We start from the raw sequence: 17,718 nt of genomic DNA, 5'->3' as shown, positions 1-17,718 counted from the left end.
CTAACGTTGGGAGTTGGGTCATCTAGACCCACTAGACAGTGCTCTGAACCTTTTTTCTTCAATGATTTGTGATCTTCACTGGTGTCCATGGATTACATGAAATCTTTCCACCTTTATCCACCTTTGTCATGGTAGGGAGAGCACGTCAATGGAAGGGTGGGGTTATCTGGACCCCATAGGATAGAACAAGGGTTAGTTGTGTATGAATTTAGTAAAACATAAGATAAGTGTCACGTTTTCCTTTGATCTTGCAAAGTTGATCCAGATCGGAAGCAAACTGTGGGCCGTCTCACATCCTCAGCTGGTTATAAAAAAAAAGTGGATGCTGATGTCATTTATCTGTTTCTCGGCTAAATTTCAGGGGTTTGGTTCAAATAGAAACAAAAGAATGCAAAAGGCAGCACAGTAAGTAGTGTTTAAATACGGCCGGCTCTTCAAAGTGGCGCATGTTGTCAGCAACCTTATTGTGACAAGTCTTTGCATCCACCCATACAGCTTCTAGAACAGAGAAAGTGGAGCAGCCTTTATGTTAACAGGCTCAGGTTATGACAAAACACAAGAGACCGGTTTAGCCACTTCCTGCCTAACTTACCCTGAGGGGATTTAATCAACCTCCATTGTAGACGCAGTCTTCTCCCCCACTGTGGTTTTCTCCAACGGCTGTTTTTCAGAACGGATTGATCAGAAGTGTGTATGTCGATCATCTTGAACCCTCGTTCAGGCTATGTCTTACTGCCATTATGTACATTTGGCGCACATTGCACGGTTGAAAATATTGGATGAAAGTTGGTCATCTACGTGGAAAAAGTCAGAAAAGTTGTGGTCTCTACATGAAATTGTCACACGAATGAAAACTACGGAAGACGTAGGAATAAACCACGCAAAGAACATGTAACAACATGGAACATGTGTGATTATTGCTGTTCATTAGTGATTTATGTGTCAATATTTCATTTTAAAGGACCAATATCATGCCATTTTCATTCCATTGAGTAAACGATATCCATGTATGTGATAATTTATTACCACATCGATTTTATAAATTGAATGTTATCACAGCTCATTTTCCTACCCGACGATTTGATCTCTGAGGCTCCGCCTTTCTCTCCTTGTGGGTGCCGCCCATTTCATGACACCATCCTAGAGCCGGCCTTGGTAGCGTTCTGCGTCTTGCTCACGATAACAAGCAGCATCTGAGCTGGGGGCCGGGCAGGGGGCCGGGCTGTGTTTGGGTGGCGGGGGAAGCTGTTAAAGCAAAAAAAGGAAACCCTTTCCTTGCCACTAACTTACTTGTAAACATAGTTTTTATAACTGTATCCAAGTAATATATTGTGATGATTTAGTAACCAACTTTGCATTTGGGATGAACTGGAATCATTTCATGGACTTAGGATAAGCCAGCGATGTCCGGTGCTTCTCTTCAGGGTTCAAAGCAGAGATGTTTCTTTATACACAGGGGGGCAGAGAAACTGTCAATCACACAGATGTGTTGGTTTCTTCTCTGTAGTCAGATATCAAGTTATGTCTGTAGAAAATATATTTTTTTTCACTTGGAAACCTTTCAATGTTATATTTCAGAGTTTTTTTTTCTTCCAAAAAAGCAAAAGGAACTGGCTGCAAAGGCTGTCTGTCCAATTCCACCAGATTTGGAAACCAGAACAAAACTAAACAAGTGTTTACTTTAGGACTTCTGACTTGTTGACGGTAAGAGTGTGACGTCACTCATAGAAAACGGTTTAATCCCGGCTCCACTGAAATGAAGTCAATTCTGTGGCCATTTTCCTGGGAAACCCTAACCCATGTCGGAGCCAAAAGTCGCAGTGATTGGTCCAAGTTGATCTGAGTCGAACGTTTCTATGGCCGCCACTCTCACCAATCAGGAGGAGTGAGCTTGTTGGATGGCCCCACCCCCACCCTTTCAAAGCAGACTTCACCAAATCTGTCAATTAAACATTTTGAATCCTCAATGTGTGACCAAATGCTTTTATTTATTACCTCTGATGGGTCAGTTTATAACTTGAACTAAAATAGAAATATGGGAAAAAATGAGGGTTAGTAAGAACGTGTTAAAAATAAAGGTATCGGAGCCGGAATAAATATTCTGACCAATAGAATGAGGAAGTAACAGCTGTTTATTTCTTTTTTTCTTTTCTTTTCTTTTTTAACTTATCCTGTCAAAGAGCTGAGCAAACAGATGAGAGCTGAAGGCCTCTTGTGTTGGACATATTTTACTTTTACATCAGGGACTCATGACACTCAAGAGGTATATTTGAATAAACCCCTTTTGTAATTTAGGCTAAACTTGATTCATTTCTACTATATTTGTAACAGCTGTTTGTTTCTCTATACAAGTCTATGGGAGTTTGGCTTCTTGGAGCCAGCGGGTACTTCCTGTTTTGAGCGCCAGGGGGGAGGGGCAACTCTGTCCAGTTCTTATAAACCGCCAATGGCTTTGGCTTTGATCAGCGCTTGAGGCTTCTTTCAAAACAGCTAAACTTTGTAAACTTAGTTGAGACAAAACCCAGAGAGGCGTTCATGTCACTCAACAGAAGACTGTGATTCACTCGTAGGTATCGTGGCCTTTATTCATCATAGAAAGGCAATATTGTACAAAACTACACTCTGACATTTTTTGATTCTCTTCTGGAAGTGCTAAACTCAACATACATTTTCCAGAACTGCAAGTTTTAGGTCCTTTTTTCCCCAAAAAACCTGAAACTAAATATGTCCCCTCAAAGGTCATTGCTCGACATGAAGTAATCTGGTTAAAAAACACCAGACCTTTACAAAAAATGAAGCCTATTTCTTTTCCCACACGCTCATGTCCACCTTTGTTCTGCTCACTTTGAAACAGTGAAGCCATCTTTTTCCTGCTCTCCATTCATCGGAATCTAGCGACATTTGGTCCGTATCATCTCCAGACCGTCTCAGATTTATGGGTTAGGAAAGTCTGTCAGAGTTGTGAGTCAGGCGGTCGGGCTCTGGCCTGTGGCTTCACAGCTGTGGCCTCCTCATTAAAGCATCCAAACATATGCGCTGCTTGATTTCTTGGATGCGTACGGGGTTTGGGGACGTTTGGTCCGAGGGGTTGCACTGAAACCCAAAACTGTATTTAAGGAGCTGTTGCAAACAGAAACGTAAAACTATTCAAATGTTCAGCTCTTTCAGCTTTTTCCAGCTGTGACCTTTGGTTCTTCAAATCCTTGAACTTTTCCAGATATTCCAGGATTTCTGCCTCCATTGAAATAAATGGGGGATCCTTGGTACAGAAGCTCGCTGGTTCGATACCCGGCTCTGGCATTTTTCACTAACATATCTTTTTGTTATTGTTGTCAACTTTGATCATTTCTTTATTTAATTTTTTTTTTTTTTGTCTTTTTATTTTGGACTAGTGAAACAAGTGTAAAATAACAAAATAAGACAAAAACGAGACTAAACTTGCAAAAAAAAAAAAACAAAACAAGAAAAGACAAGTAAATTATATAAAACAAAACAAAACAAAATTATATAAACACCAGTCCGAAAGGGAGTGAGAAGAAGAAAAATCTTATAAACTCTCACCCCCCTTTACTTTAAGCCCTTACTTTCCCACCATCAGAGTCCAGGGCCCTACCCAAGTGTATATGTACATATATACATGTAATTTTCTTTTCCAAACAACATGCAAATGAATAACAAAACGTATTGTCAAAGTATGCAGATTTATAAATGCTGACATTCTGTATTTTTTTGTATTTGCTCATATTTATCCATGATCATCTTTCTGTATCTATATTTAAATTCTTTTATGTTTGGACATTGTTTCAAGCATTTACCGGTTCATTCAGCAATATAGCATTCTTCTGGAAAAACAGCTACTTCTAGTTTAAAATGTGTTTTATTTTATCTTGGATTTATGGAATAAAAACCAGAGGAAGCCAGCTGGCTTCTCGGTTCTAGAAAAACGTGTCATTCAAGGTAAAAAGCAACGTTTAGTTGTTTGAACTTGAAGCTGGGCAGAGGGACAGCGAAGGGTTGAAGCCCGATGGCGTTCTTCTTTTGTGCTCTGAAGTTTGACCAAGAAGAGCTGAGCCAGCTTGAGGAACGGCGTGTGAGGAGAGGTGCAGCTGGGAGTCCGTGGTGAGGGCTTACTGCTGGGGATCGTCCCGTATCTGTCACTATTAGAACTGCTCTCATCCAGCATCCTTCCTCCAGTGTCAGTGTGTGCGTCTGTGTGTGCGCGGCCTATTTTTGTTTGCATGTTTTCTGTCCTGCGTCTGTGCGGACTGTCGGCCAGTGATGGACAGCGTCCCGGGTCGCCGTCCTCATTTGGTAAAAGAGGAAATATGGGTCAAACGGGCACCACTGGCGTTAGTGACTCGGGCCCAGCTGCACACGAGGAAAGTGCTGACTCGGAAAGCCTGAGTTTGAAGCAAAACTCACAAATGATTTTGCTTTTTTGAAAACAGAATGTTTGTGGGATTTAGGAGAGCAGCTTCTCTGAACTAAAGTCTGAACTGAAAGCCTGTTTTTCCATCTGAGTGTGTTTCTTTCTTCTGCTTCAGCAGTTTAAGTGTCTTATTTTAAATAATTAGACTTTCCTTCAGAGATCAATCCAGTAAATTTTATTTTTAGTGGTAATTTGGTCATTTTAGCTTCAAAAATGTCATTTGGAATATTCACAATAAGTGAGGTATTTTGGTATTGACACGAGTTCCCTTTGATATTATCAGTAATGAATGAGAAGAAACAACAGTTTCATTAGTTTGATATTTATTTAGCCCCCAAATAAGGACAATGGGGCAAAAAAACGGGCAAAAAGAAGCGTCGGCGTAAAGATACTGTTTTGCAAAAATTAATACTTTTTGTAAAACTTTGCCAAAAAAATCTGAATACATTTGTTTTTGCGTTTAACTTTCGGAAATGACTTCCTCTCGTCTTGAATATGAAATTTTGCCTGTTAATGAATCCAAATTATTTCACTACTCCTACATTAATTCCTCCAAGCAGAAACTTGTGGGAAAATAATATCTTCAGCAATGACACATCCAACTGATGGTTTGATGACAACATTTCGTCTGCATACACATATAAAACCTGCAAACATTCAATAATTACAGCTATAATAATAATAATAATAATGGATTAGATTTATCTGCCCTTTTCAAGTCACTCAAAGCGCTTACATTGTGTCCATTATTCATTCTCTCCTCATTCACACTTGGTGATGGTAGCTACGGTTGTAGCCACAGCTGCCCTGGGGCAGACTGACAGAGGCGTGGCTGCCAGTTCGCGCCTACGGCCGCTCTGACCATCACCGGGAACATTCATGCACATTCACACACCAGTGGAGCCACACTGGAGGCAAGGAGGGTGAAGTGTCTTGCCCAAGGACACAACGACATTTTGGCTGGTGGGAGCGGGGATCGTACCGCCGACCCTTTGATCATTGGACGACCCGCTCACCCACCTGAGCCACTGTCGCCCTACACATAAATAATATGTAATCAACTAAATAAAATTTTTATTTTTAGAAAATATCAAACTTTTATTCTCTTGTGGGCCACATAGAATGATATGACGGGCCACTTTTGGCCCCCGGGCCTTGAGTTTGACACGTGTGATGCAAACAATGCCCCCGCTGGTCATTTCAGACCCAGAAGTGTCTAAATGAGAGCAGCTGGCATGCCACTTATTAGGTGTAAAGCTGTCCTTGTTCGTCAAAAAAGAGATGGTAATAAAAAAACACAACAAAAATGACTAAATTAAGAAAGCTAACTCAGAAGTAAAGTAGGCTAAGTGGCAACGAAACTTGAGAATTTTTCTGTGTTGCTGTCATATGGTTGAAAATTCCCTCCCTATACTGAAAATTTTGAAGCAGACCCTGTTTATCACATCCACCAAGTTTATCCCAAAGTGACTCTGATCTGTCTAATTTCACATGAAAGTTCCTTTGAAAATGGAGCTGAAATACTTCCTGCTGAAACTACTGGTTTCTTTTGTACTCTAGTATTTTTTTTAATTGATTACTTTCTTGAAAGTGCTCCTTGTTTTACTTGAGTACATGTTTTTTATGGCCCCTTTCCTAGTAGGAGGTTATTGGAACGCATGAAAATGAGACCCATAAATTTAAACCGGGAGTGAGAAAGTGGTGAATGAGTTGCGCGTCCGGAGACAAAGGAGCGGCTGTTCTCGGCAAACGAAATGCTCCACAATCTCTGCAGCGTGAGCTCTGATCCCAGGAGGCATCGTCTGCTGGGACACGAGCAGACACGGGGTGCGGATGGAGGCAAGGCAGACGATCTGAGACGCCTTTGCACCTCCCTGCCTGCTGGGTTGGAAGGACAGAGGATCTGTGCGAGGTGTGAACCGCTCTCTGTTGTCTTCTGTCTCTTCAGAGAGGGACTACACCAGTCTATGTGAGAAGCAGCCCATCGGCCGGCTGCTGTTCCGTCAGTACTGTGACACCAGGCCGGAGCTGAAGCGCTGCATCGACTTCATGGACGCCGTGGTAAGGAGCCGGGCCGCCGTCCACCTCCTGGTCTTTTCCCTTTTCCCTGGCTGGCGTGTCTCCGTTTCCACTTTTCTCATATTCTCCATCTGTCGGTGGTCTGTCCCGTGAGGCCAGGCGGGAGCTGGGAGAGGAACGTCAGAGCGGAGTCCTCTGCCTGCTCTTGGCTGCATCATGGGTTGGTGGGGTGGGGGGTGGGATTAGCAGACGGGCTTCTCCATGAGGTCAAGCCCACGTCAGAGGCTGCTCCCTGGGGGGAGCAGGCAAACACAGGCCCAAGCTTGTGTCTAAAGAAAAAAGCCCCCAACTGCACACGCTCAGACTGATCCACAGAAACGGAGGCAAATTCTAGCTTTTAGCGCCTCGTGTTTCCAGCTGGTCCACACCTGAACGGCGGCGCGCCTTTGTTGGAATGTGTGCTCGCTGCTCACCTAAACACACACACAGACGCACACGAAGCAGCAAGCCTGCGTGCCGCCACGTTTGAGCAGAAGCCACATCTGTCACCTGGGAAGTGATAAAAGCCCGAAGATGAAGATCATTTATGGTCCCAGGCTTGTTTCTGTTTCCATTTCTTTCTATTTTGTCTTCATGTGTGCCCCCTCCCTCCCTCCCCCCTGCCCATTTCTCTCTCTCTCTCGTCCCCACTCTCCCTCCTTATTTGGAGAGGTATTAAAAGATGTCTGGCCCGGCGTGGAATGGCGTGGCGTGGCATGGCGTGGCGGCTCAAACCTGTGTTTCTCTCCGGCAGGCCATGTACGCGCTCGCTCCTGATGAGAAGAGGAGGGACTGTGGACTGAATCTTCTAGACACATACTTTAATAACGGGGTAAGATGCACGAGCACATTACATTCTGTGTGGTCAGGAAGAACGGAGGCATGAGGTGAAGGGGGGGGGACAAACGCAGGAACATTTCCTCAAATATTTTCTCTTCTGGGGTAATGGTGCCGGTCGGTTTCAGCTGTCAGAAAAGCAGATTCAGTGGGAGCCTCCATCTGCCCCACAGGGCTGGAGTTCTTGAAAGACAGTAAACTGTCATAGACCACTTAGTGAAGCCATGGGGAGGCATCCTGCAGGTGTGCTGAGGGCGACGGGTGGTAGTGAACGCCTGTAAGTGAGACGCAGATTTTTCCTGACCCCGCACTGCGTGAGACGCCCGTAAGTGCTGTTTAACCCTTGGGCTATCCAATGGGGTCAAGATGACCATTGACGTGTTCTCCCTACCATGACAAAGGTGGATAAAGGTGGAAAGATTTCATGTAATCCATGGACACCAGTGAAGATCACAAATCATTGAAGAAGAAAGGTTCAGAGCACTGTCTAGTGGGTCTAGATGACCCCAACTCCCAATGGTACCGTTGGGAGTTGGGTCATCTGGACCCCACAAGATAGCAAGTGTGCTCATCATTAGAATCTGAGAAAATTAGACATTCAGTTTGTGTGGATGTCCTGCGGGCACTTGCGCCTAACGTGCACACGCCCTGCATGCAGCATTTGTGCGCGCTCAGTAAGGAGTCAGTACTCGCACCTTACTGATGACTAGAGTGTGGCGTAAGGACGCCGTACGACAGCATCACCCGTACGTCATAACTGTACACTGTTCACTGTACACTTGCCTTTCTAATGCCTCCCTTGGTCAGTGTTGATCATTGATGACGTATCCAAGCTCTCGTCTTGTGGAGGTCGGAGGTTGGCTACTAGACAGGGCGATGTAATTTGGAGGACAGGCTATTGCCCACGTAGCGGGTCCGTCCCTCTCCACGTCAACAAGGTTGCTACGGTTGGGCATCGGCGCCGTTCCAGGAGTTGCCAGAGCTGCCTTAGGGTTTTCCGAATTTTTCCTCAATGTTTACTCCTGAAGCCTTTTCCATGGAGGAATATAGCCCCAAGGCAGCGGAAGTTTAAAAACTGGGTTTTCCTTTACCTGGATGAACTGCCTTCCAAGGCTGACGAGTATCATCTTCCCGAAGCAACTGGTTGTAAGGCGCCAGTGACCCGCCTGCGCCCCTTCTCTGGTCAGTGAAAGAGATGCACTCCGTACAGGGGTACTTTATCGACAGTGGGAGTTTATCCCCACTACCACCCCTGGTTAAGACAACCTTGGAACCTAAACATTCACTTACCACATACACGATAATGGTACGTTCCATTTTCATGACGTCCCTTAAAATGGCCGCATGAGCCTTCAGGCAGCTCCAGTCCACGGCCATCCACGGGCCCGGTCAGCTCAAAAACCCTCAACCCATGTATGGGTGCATGTGATACTCTGTACTCTTCACGTAAAACCTCTTCTTGTCTATGAAATACTCTCCTTAGCACAACCACTTTACTCTGTTTGTCTCTGCCAATGGCAGACGTCCTGTTAACAAACATCCAACACGCTCTACTCTGATTGGTTGTCCTCCATTTCAGCTCAAATAAATGCTGATCTTGATTTTGAGCCAAAGTTAGGGAAAAGACCAGAAAAAAAATCTAGATTTGAGTTTGTTTTTCCTGTCAGATCAGAAACTCACGTTGGGATGAAGCATCAGAACAAAATAACTTTTTATGACATCACAGTCCAGATTGGCTTACAAACATTTACTGGTGGTTTACTTGTAATTCTATTGAGTTATTGTGAATTACTGTTTACTTATGTTTGCTATAACTTATAACAATTTGGGCCTATTATGGGATAGTATTTGCTATTACAACTTTGCAGTTATTGTGGCGGTATCTTTTTTGTTGCTGGGACGACCAAATGTCTTCTTTGCCTGTCCAATCCCTAAATTCCTGGTTCCTTTTCTGCAAAATAGTTTTTAATTTATCAACATTACAACATTGATAAAAAGCACATTATTGTCCCTGCAGATAAAGGCTTCTAAACGTTTGTTTTTTTTTTTTTTTTAACTTGTTCTGTCCAACAGCTGAGCAAACAGATTAGAGCTGAAGGCTTTTTGTGTTGGACAGGTTTTACTATCACAAAAAGAGGTTATATAGCTTCAAGAAACTAGAGTGTATATTTGTATAAACCCCTTTTTGTCGTATTATTTTTTATTTATTTGTTACATTTAGTGTGTGTGGGGAGGGAGAGGGGAAGAATGTGAGGGGAGGGTGGAAGAGAGTAAAAGGAAGAAAGGTGAAAAGGTGGGGGATACAAGCACTGATTTGACTAAGTTATTAATTTAAGCTGTAACAATTATACCAGATCTGCTGGAAAGACGAATATTACATCAAAGGTGAAAATCTGACACTAAGATGAGCGAGAAAAAAAAACTGTCCATCAATACACTGTAGGTAAGGAGGAGGGATGAAGCAGACAGGGAGCAAATAAACCAAAGTTAAATGTAGAATTTCAGATAACAGGAGAGGCTTTCATCATTGTTTTGTTTTTCTTCACTAAGTCTTCCAGCGCTTTCATCGGTTTCTCCGCCACAACACTCTGTTTTTCTGTGTGTGTGTCCCCTCAGTCGGCGGTCCACCTGCCCGACATCCCCCAGGACTGGGTGGCTTCGTGCCGCGAGAGGTTGGAGCAGACTCCGTGTAAGGAGCTCTTCAATGACTGCACCAAGTAAGATGTTCCAACAAACCTTCTAGCCCTCATCGTGTGAGGACCGGCATGCTCTGCCTCCTACTCTGAGAGCCAGGAGAAGCGAACGGGCTCGGACCCGCTACCGCTGAAAGGCGCTAGAACTGTGTTGCTCCCCAACGGCGCCTGCTTTAGATGCACTGCAGGCGGGAATATTTGCAGACGTGCCTCAGGTGTCAATGTTTTTTTTTTTAGCAAGTTGTCTCAGACAGAAGCAGCAGGGGACACATCCTGCTAACTCTTTACGATGAGGGACATCAGGATCAAGTCCAGACAAACCTTCACGTAAACTGAGAATTAGTGTGTTCTAATGCTACGGTCACAAATACAACTTCCACCGTGCAATGGCGAGGCATCAACAGAATCTTCAAGATAAGCTGCTGCTGTTTTTTGAAAATTGTTGGCATGGTCATGAATGTAGACGCTGTCAGTCAGGCGGGGATGACGTCATTACAAAATCGGGTGGTGGCAGCTAGATTGCCGTCCAGCAGCTGCTCTGATTGGCTGACAAGTAAATGTCTCTGGACGGCAGCTGGCTGGGGGTCCATAAACTGTCCAAGCAAGACTCTGCGGTGGTCTTCTATAGTAGTGCAAAAAGCTCAACGGGCCGCCTTCATCATATTCTTTTCACCATCGTCAAGACGCAGATCTCTGAGTTGCTGTGCTGCTGTTAACGCTATGATGAGTTTTGCTCAGCATCAATGTCGTCTCCCCATTTTGACCCACGGTGGCCGGGATCGCCAGATTGACATCCGGTTCATCTGGCGATCCCGATAGACCAATTGGCCGATGGCCCATGTTGGCCCGCGCTGCTGCTGCTGCTGCTGCTACCGCTGCTGCTACCGCTACCGTAGGATTTCTAACAATCAGACGGTGGCAGTGGGATGGCAGCACGGAGGCAGGGGCGTGGTTGGAGTGCGGCAGTCTGAAAATTGGACAATCATCAGACAATTTGGGGACCTTGGAGACCCTCCTATCCGTCAGTTATTGCGCTGCTGCCTTCCTGCCACTCACCTGTCACGGGACTGCCACCGCGCGACCTCCAAATGTGCCCGGACAGATGCTGCCCGATGTCAAAAAGACCTGCAGTTTGGTACACCAGACATACAAAAATATCTATCAATCCAGTACAATCCTGATTTGGAAAAAAAATTCTGATTGAAAGAAATTAATGCCAAGGAGTTTGGCGTTTGATGTTTCCTATGTGATTTACTTCTTACCTGGTGGAGAAAGTTCAACTCGATCCTTTCCAAAGCGTTCCTAGTGGTGTTGTAATTATGATTATATATTTTCTATGTAACAAATTCAATCTATTTCAAACGGCATTTTTAAATCTCCTTATGATTCATAACAAATTGAATAAATAAAAATACTCAGAAATGCAGTTTGAATCTTAATTTTCTTTATACATGTCTTTCATCATCGGGAAAATGCAACAAGAACCTATTATAAACAGCAAAAACACCGTTTTCATCGGAGTGGGTCTTCAAGTCTTTAAACTATGCCCTGAGAAAACTATGAAATAATGTTGTAAATGTTAGAATTCATGTAGAATCAAACGATGTTTGGGTCTCTGCCTCAAAGACTTAATTGAAACAATACTTAACAACATCATCGATGTTTGTACCACAACAACAAAACGTCATGATGGCGTGTTTTTTTGAGGCGGGGTATCAAACCAGAACCTGGACCTCCACTGTGTGCTCTCAGAACTTTGTTGACAGAGCACAAGCGGTGCTGAAACACTAAATGTTTTGTTGTGTTGTGGTATGATTTTGCAGAAATGGAGCTTTGTTGTGTATTCTTACCAGACACGTTAAGTTGTGATCAGGTTAACTGCATTCAAAATGTTTTGACCCATTTCTGGAGCCTGGACTCCGTGGACTGAACCGCCCTAAAGCCGTCAGTTCGCAGTCGCAGCTGTTGCAGCCAAACGCGTTTTGATTGACACTTGACTTCTTGTCTGTCGGTTGAGAGTTTTGTCTTCCGCTGCGCTCGTGGAACGATTTTGCACACTGGAATGAGAGCGTTCCGGTGCGCACGCTCAGCACAGACTCGCTTTACACTCTCTGTGGAATCTGGGAAGGTGACTGGATGGAGGATGTTGGAAAGCCGCTGTCCTCCGGTCTCTTTGGGTAAAACTCCTGCTCCAGAGCTGAAGCCGCTTTAACAAAAGCAAAAAAGAGTCGACTCAAACTGAACAGATGGGCTTCGCTGAGGAGTGAAGGCCTGACTTCTGTCTGTTTTCTCCTGGTTCAGTTGAGCCGACTCCGCTGCAGTGTAACATGGGAGGAGCGGTCAAACAGGTTCTGTGCTTGAAAAAGCCCAGAAAAATAGCCTGAAAGCAACGGTTATTTTAGGTCAAAACATGTATCTTCAGCAACGGTTTTGAAATATTTGAACGGCCCTCATTCACAATCAATCACCCCCTCCAAAGGTTTGGTGGCGCGCATGGAAATGTGACTTTTTTGGTCCAGTGAAGGACGTTTCTATATGTGTAATAATCAATAGAGATCCATCAGTGCGCGTGGCATGACGCTGTTTTGTCTACACACACCACCTTTGCAGAATGTCCTGATTTCCATCTCTTTCGCCTTTTGTTTGCCAAACACCAGAAACCTCTTCTGGTCTGGAATCCTACACTCACGGAAATTCTGAACAAAGACGTAGGTTTGGGAGCATGCACATTTTGCTTTTTGTTTTGTTTGTTTTTAGAAATTGAGACATGGATATAGATAATAAAGGCACAGTTCATTTTTATGCCATCAGGCATGACGTCCATTCTCTTTGTATGGTCCATTCTTTGGCCTGACAGATTATACTCCAGCATTCTTTGGAGAAGGAAGACCAGGTTAGTGGCCTTGTGGTAGAGTGTCCGCCCTGTGACTGGAAGGTCGTGAGTTCAAATCCAGGCCGAGTCATACCAAAGACTAAAAAAATGGGACCCAGTGCTGCCTCCCTGCTTGACCCTCAGCATTAAGGGGTTGGTTCCCGATGGAAGCTGTGTGACAGATAATTGGATAATTAACCTAAGTTGTGACCGACCCCCACTCACATGCGGACACTGAAACGGTTTTCTCAGCCGTGCAGCAACATGCAATTCGCACTTTACAGGGGTCTACAGAAGGATGAATGAAGACAATATGGTCCTAAAGTTATGTGTGCCAGAAGGTAAAGAACTCCATGAGTGTTGGATATCACTTGTTCAAGTTTCTCTGACTTGGCATATGAGTTGCCTAGGTCCAAATTTAATTGCTGGACTGTGGAGGATGGAAAAATGTTATATGGAAAGACAAGTTTACTGAACCATTTAGTGTATCAGAGAACTAAACAGAGTGGTTTACGTGCGGCTCCAATCAAATGAACACAAGTCGTTCGCCATTTTTTCATGATATGGACGATGGCTGCCGTGTTGGAGTCAGACGTCGCCAGTAAGCAGTGATTGCTCCAGGCTCCACCTACTGTTATTGGGGGTATGTGATTGGTCATTTATGACTTGAAAAAGAAAATGAGGATGATCAAGGACATGTTTTTTTTTTAAAAGTATTAGATTCTGACCAATAGAATGACGGCGTAACAGCTGTTTATTTCTCTATAGAAGTCTACGGGATTTTGGCTTCTTAGAGCCACTTCCTGTTTGAAACGCCAAGGGGGGAGGAGTCACACAGTCCAGTTCTCTTTTACAGTCAATGGATTTGGTAAAGTAGGTGTAGCGATGTGGGCCTGTATGAGGATTTGGACTCGGCTCCTCCTTCTAGCAGTCTGAACCCCTTCACGCCTAATTTCAAATGATATTAAAACATTTCAAGGTGATGCTAAAGTCCTGGATTATATGGAAAGTGGCAAATTAGCGGCCTGAAGGGGTTAACTTTTCTTGACCTTTTCCTAAAGGGTTAGAGGCATTAGGGATGGAGGAACAGGCCTGATGGGACATTTTAAACCACGTCTTGTCCAACATCAGAGCTTCACACTCACAAAAAGACATTATTTCAGAAGTCCGTGAATATTACTCATCATCTAAGCTCCACAGAATGAACCGTTTTTCTTGAGTCCACAATCGTTCCTGTCGGTGTACTGACTCTCTTGCAGCTTGATATTTTTACCACGGTGAAGGGAATTTCTTTGGTAAAATTTTCCAGCCCCAGGCTTTGTGCCAAAAACAGCAGCTGATGAGACCACAGACAGCTTTTAATGCTCTCTGGTGGTTGTTTCATTTGAACAGATGTCCAAAATCCCGGTTAAATATGGTCCCAAAGTTTTTTGCGTGGCAGAGGATAAAGATCTCCATGAGCGTTGGTTTCTGTTACCGTGGCGACGACAGGCCGTGAATGTCGCTCATAGTTCAAGTTTCTCTGGTTCGGCCTATGAGCTGCCGAAGTGACGGATGCGTTTAATAGTCGTAATGGTAAAGCGAGCGGAGCTACATTTGGGTGAGGAACGTTCACCAACACAGAAGACGTTTTCCGTGGAAAAGTGAGGGTTGTTTTGACATCCTCAACTTCTGATTGAATCTTTTTTCTGCCAGCGCTCAAACCAAGGACAAATTCCCTTTTGACAGAGCTGCAGTAAGCGTAAGAAAAACCTTGAAGCGGCTGCTGTCGGCTCAGCTCAGCTCATGATCGTTTGGTGCCTCGGTGTTAAGGAGGACTTGGTGTGCAAGTCAAACATTGGTGGTGAGCGGAGGTGAAGAGGACGCCTATGTTTGAGGCTGACACCCTGGTGTCAAAGTCTGCTGCAACATCTCTCAGAGCAGCGATGCTCGACTGACTGTAGGCCAGGAGAGGCCAGGACTTTGAGGTTGAACCACAAAAGGCAACTACTGCCACAAACTAGTTAGTGAAACTACCTCAATCAAACAAAACCTTCTGTAAAAACTGGTGAAATATGTCTTTGAAAAATGAGAAAAGTCCTACGAAATCCTACAGATGTGCTTTAGAGTGAAATGTCCATCGAGTTCCCCTGAAGAGTTGTTGAGGGTCATTCGTCATTCGTTTCCTGACAGTGCACCTCATTTCGTTGAATATTTTTGTCGGTTATTTACTCCAATTGGGGTGTTTTTTGCCCATTCTGGCAACAATGGAGACAGACAATAGTACCGGTAGTATCAGTCTCGTCACGCTAGTACCAATACTTCACCTTGGTTTTGATCCATACTCAGATCGATACGCCCCCACCCCTACAAGGAAACGTCTTTGTTTTCCTGGTCTGAGCTGGAATCTGGATCTAAACTGTACGGCTGATAGCTCTGATATCGCTCGACGTTTTTGTGGAACCGCTAAGGTTAGGTCGGGGTTGTGAGGGGCTGTAAGCTAGTGGCAGAGAGTGTAAACAAAGGAATGATTAGGAAAAAAACTGTTCCGCCCACAACTCCAAAAGGGGAATTTCTAATGGACTCCTGCTGCTCTGCAGAAACTATGTCCTAGAAAACTATACAGGTTGGGTAAAAAAACAGCATCACTATAATGAAAAGACCAAAAATAGATCAAGGGATGATCGGAGCGGGATTAAAAGATTCAAACCTCTTTTTCGTTGGTCGTTTCTTTGTCTGCACAGAGGCCGGCACAGGACGCCGGCCTCTGCATCATCACGTCTATCAAACCAGCAACCCTCCTCTGTCTTCTCCCTCCAGAATAGTTCGGGATCACCTGAGCGGAGCTCCGTTTTCTTCCTACCAGGAGTCCATGTACTTCTCTCGCTTCCTGCAGTGGAAATGGTTGGAAAGGTGGGTATCCTGTGCATCACGTACAGCAAACTACTCTTATCTATCGTAACGGTGAAACAAAAAGAGAGATGCTGACTGCAGACCTCAACCCATGCTGTTTGTCAAATGTGGAGCTGCCAGTTCGTGTGCTTGCGTTTGATAATTGATGATGTTTTGCATAACCAGAGTCGGGTGGAAATGGCAATCATCGCTGCAGATTAATATTGCTTAGGACCATTACTCTGTTTGCAAAATCACAGGGTCTGAAAGAAAGAAAGTCATGGACTCTGTTCCATTCAAGCATCTTTATCTGTGGGTTTTTTCTGTCCTCCTCGTCTCTCCAGGCAACCAGTAACCAAAAATACCTTCAGACATTATAGAGTACTAGGAAAAGGTGGTTTTGGCGAGGTAAGTCCCAGTGTTTCCCCCCAATATAAATGAGCTTGATGTAAAGAGTGTGTGACCATGGTGGGTTGCCGCTTGTTTTCCAGGTTTGTGCCTGCCAAGTACGAGCCACCGGTAAGATGTACGCCTGTAAAAAGCTGGAAAAGAAGCGGGTGAAGAAAAGAAAAGGTGAAGCAATGGCACTAAACGAAAAACGCATTTTAGAAAAAGTTAACAGTAGTTTTGTAGTAAGTACGACCTTTTTTCTTATTCTTCCTTTTGAACAGAACTGTTGTTTATGCCTGTCTGTGTTTTTGTTTGGGACCAATGGCTGCAAGGTGCTGCAAATGACATCCAATGAGACTTCTGGAAAAACTCTCATCGACAAGGAAATTGCACCAATTGGATATGCGATAATAAATCTGCCTAATGGAAACTCGCCAGTTTCTGAAAAACTCGCATTTTTTGCACTTGGAGGTTTTTAAAGTGAAATTGATATATTTCTAAAAACTGCAATTGGGAGTAAATGAGTCACATGACCAACAACCGGATGTAGGTTAGAGATGTGACGTTCACAAACGAACCGAATCTTTTGACTGGCTCGTTAACATGAACGATCGAGTCGCGATTGACCGGGGACCGTCCTTTTGTGTACTTCCTCCACTGTGTTTACATGTTAACATAAATGCTCCTATTACTTTAGATGCAAATATCACAGCCGATTCAGTCAACAGCAGCTACATGTTCACATATAAAGCTGAATGGCCACAAAACACATAAATAAAGTGCATTTTTAGTGTAGTGAGATTTTGCGGCTCTCACTCGGTTTTGTCACAAAGAAACTGGATTCTGGTTCTGTTAGCGTTAAAGGTTGCAGACCCCCTGGTTTAGCTGTTGCCTTAGTAACATAATTCAAAGTACACTCTTTATACAGAGGGTATATAGTGATCAACTTGGTATGGAAATGGAATTTTTACAATGACTCCATATCCACACAGACAAATTAAGCTATAATTGATCTTTCAAAAATAATTCAAACTCAGTTGTTGGTGGGAAATCTGAATCTGAATTATTTTGATCCAGATCTCATCCCATCAATCCTCCCTGTGACTATTTCCAGAGTAAAATAAATAAACTCCAGACTGGATTCTTCAAAGTGCATAAGAGCCAAATGAGCCGGTCGTTTGAATGGCTCTTTGAAATGAACTGATCCAAAAGATTCATCTCCCTAAAAAGAGCCATAAATCCCCTCGCTAATGGCGATACGCTTCGTGATACGAAGTAGCGTCCTTGGGCGCTGCACGGCGGGCGCCACCAGAGGTCCCACAGTGTCACACAGATCATCAGAAGCTGAGCGTGTCATGAGGAATTGTTGGATCCACAGCTCCTCTGGAAAACCACCATTTCCCAAAACGGCTTCATCCTTAGCCCCTCCCACGTGTAAGGAGCTCGCCGCTCCACGGCCTGAAGCGGACGGCAACGTCTCCTTAGATAGATGACGATGAGCGCCAGCGCCGTGGCAGAAATCTGAATCATCAGCTGTCAAAGTGTTGGTCACATCCGTGTTGCTGAAG

At 44.2% G+C, this 17,718-nt stretch overlaps 1 protein-coding gene across 2 annotated transcripts in view; it reads left to right on the top strand.

The window, feature by feature from the left end:
• The window catches only part of grk4 (G protein-coupled receptor kinase 4), a 67,930-nt gene that overhangs the window by 28,521 nt on the left and 21,691 nt on the right, over positions 1-17,718 (top strand). For both annotated transcript variants that reach the window (XM_004066309.4, XM_011480712.3), the window contains exons 3-8: positions 6,378-6,490; positions 7,242-7,319; positions 9,941-10,041; positions 15,689-15,781; positions 16,105-16,168; positions 16,252-16,392. In XM_004066309.4, the coding sequence (XP_004066357.1) occupies positions 6,378-6,490; positions 7,242-7,319; positions 9,941-10,041; positions 15,689-15,781; positions 16,105-16,168; positions 16,252-16,392 (590 nt within the window). The remainder of the gene's footprint in view (positions 1-6,377; positions 6,491-7,241; positions 7,320-9,940; positions 10,042-15,688; positions 15,782-16,104; positions 16,169-16,251; positions 16,393-17,718) is intronic.

The sequence above is a fragment of the Oryzias latipes genome, chromosome 1 (genome assembly GCF_002234675.1).
Source record: "Oryzias latipes chromosome 1, ASM223467v1".
In the NCBI taxonomy this organism is placed as follows: domain Eukaryota; kingdom Metazoa; phylum Chordata; class Actinopteri; order Beloniformes; family Adrianichthyidae; genus Oryzias; species Oryzias latipes.
The sequence above is the reverse complement of the archived record's forward strand: the minus strand, read 5'-3'. Positions and strand labels throughout refer to the sequence as shown.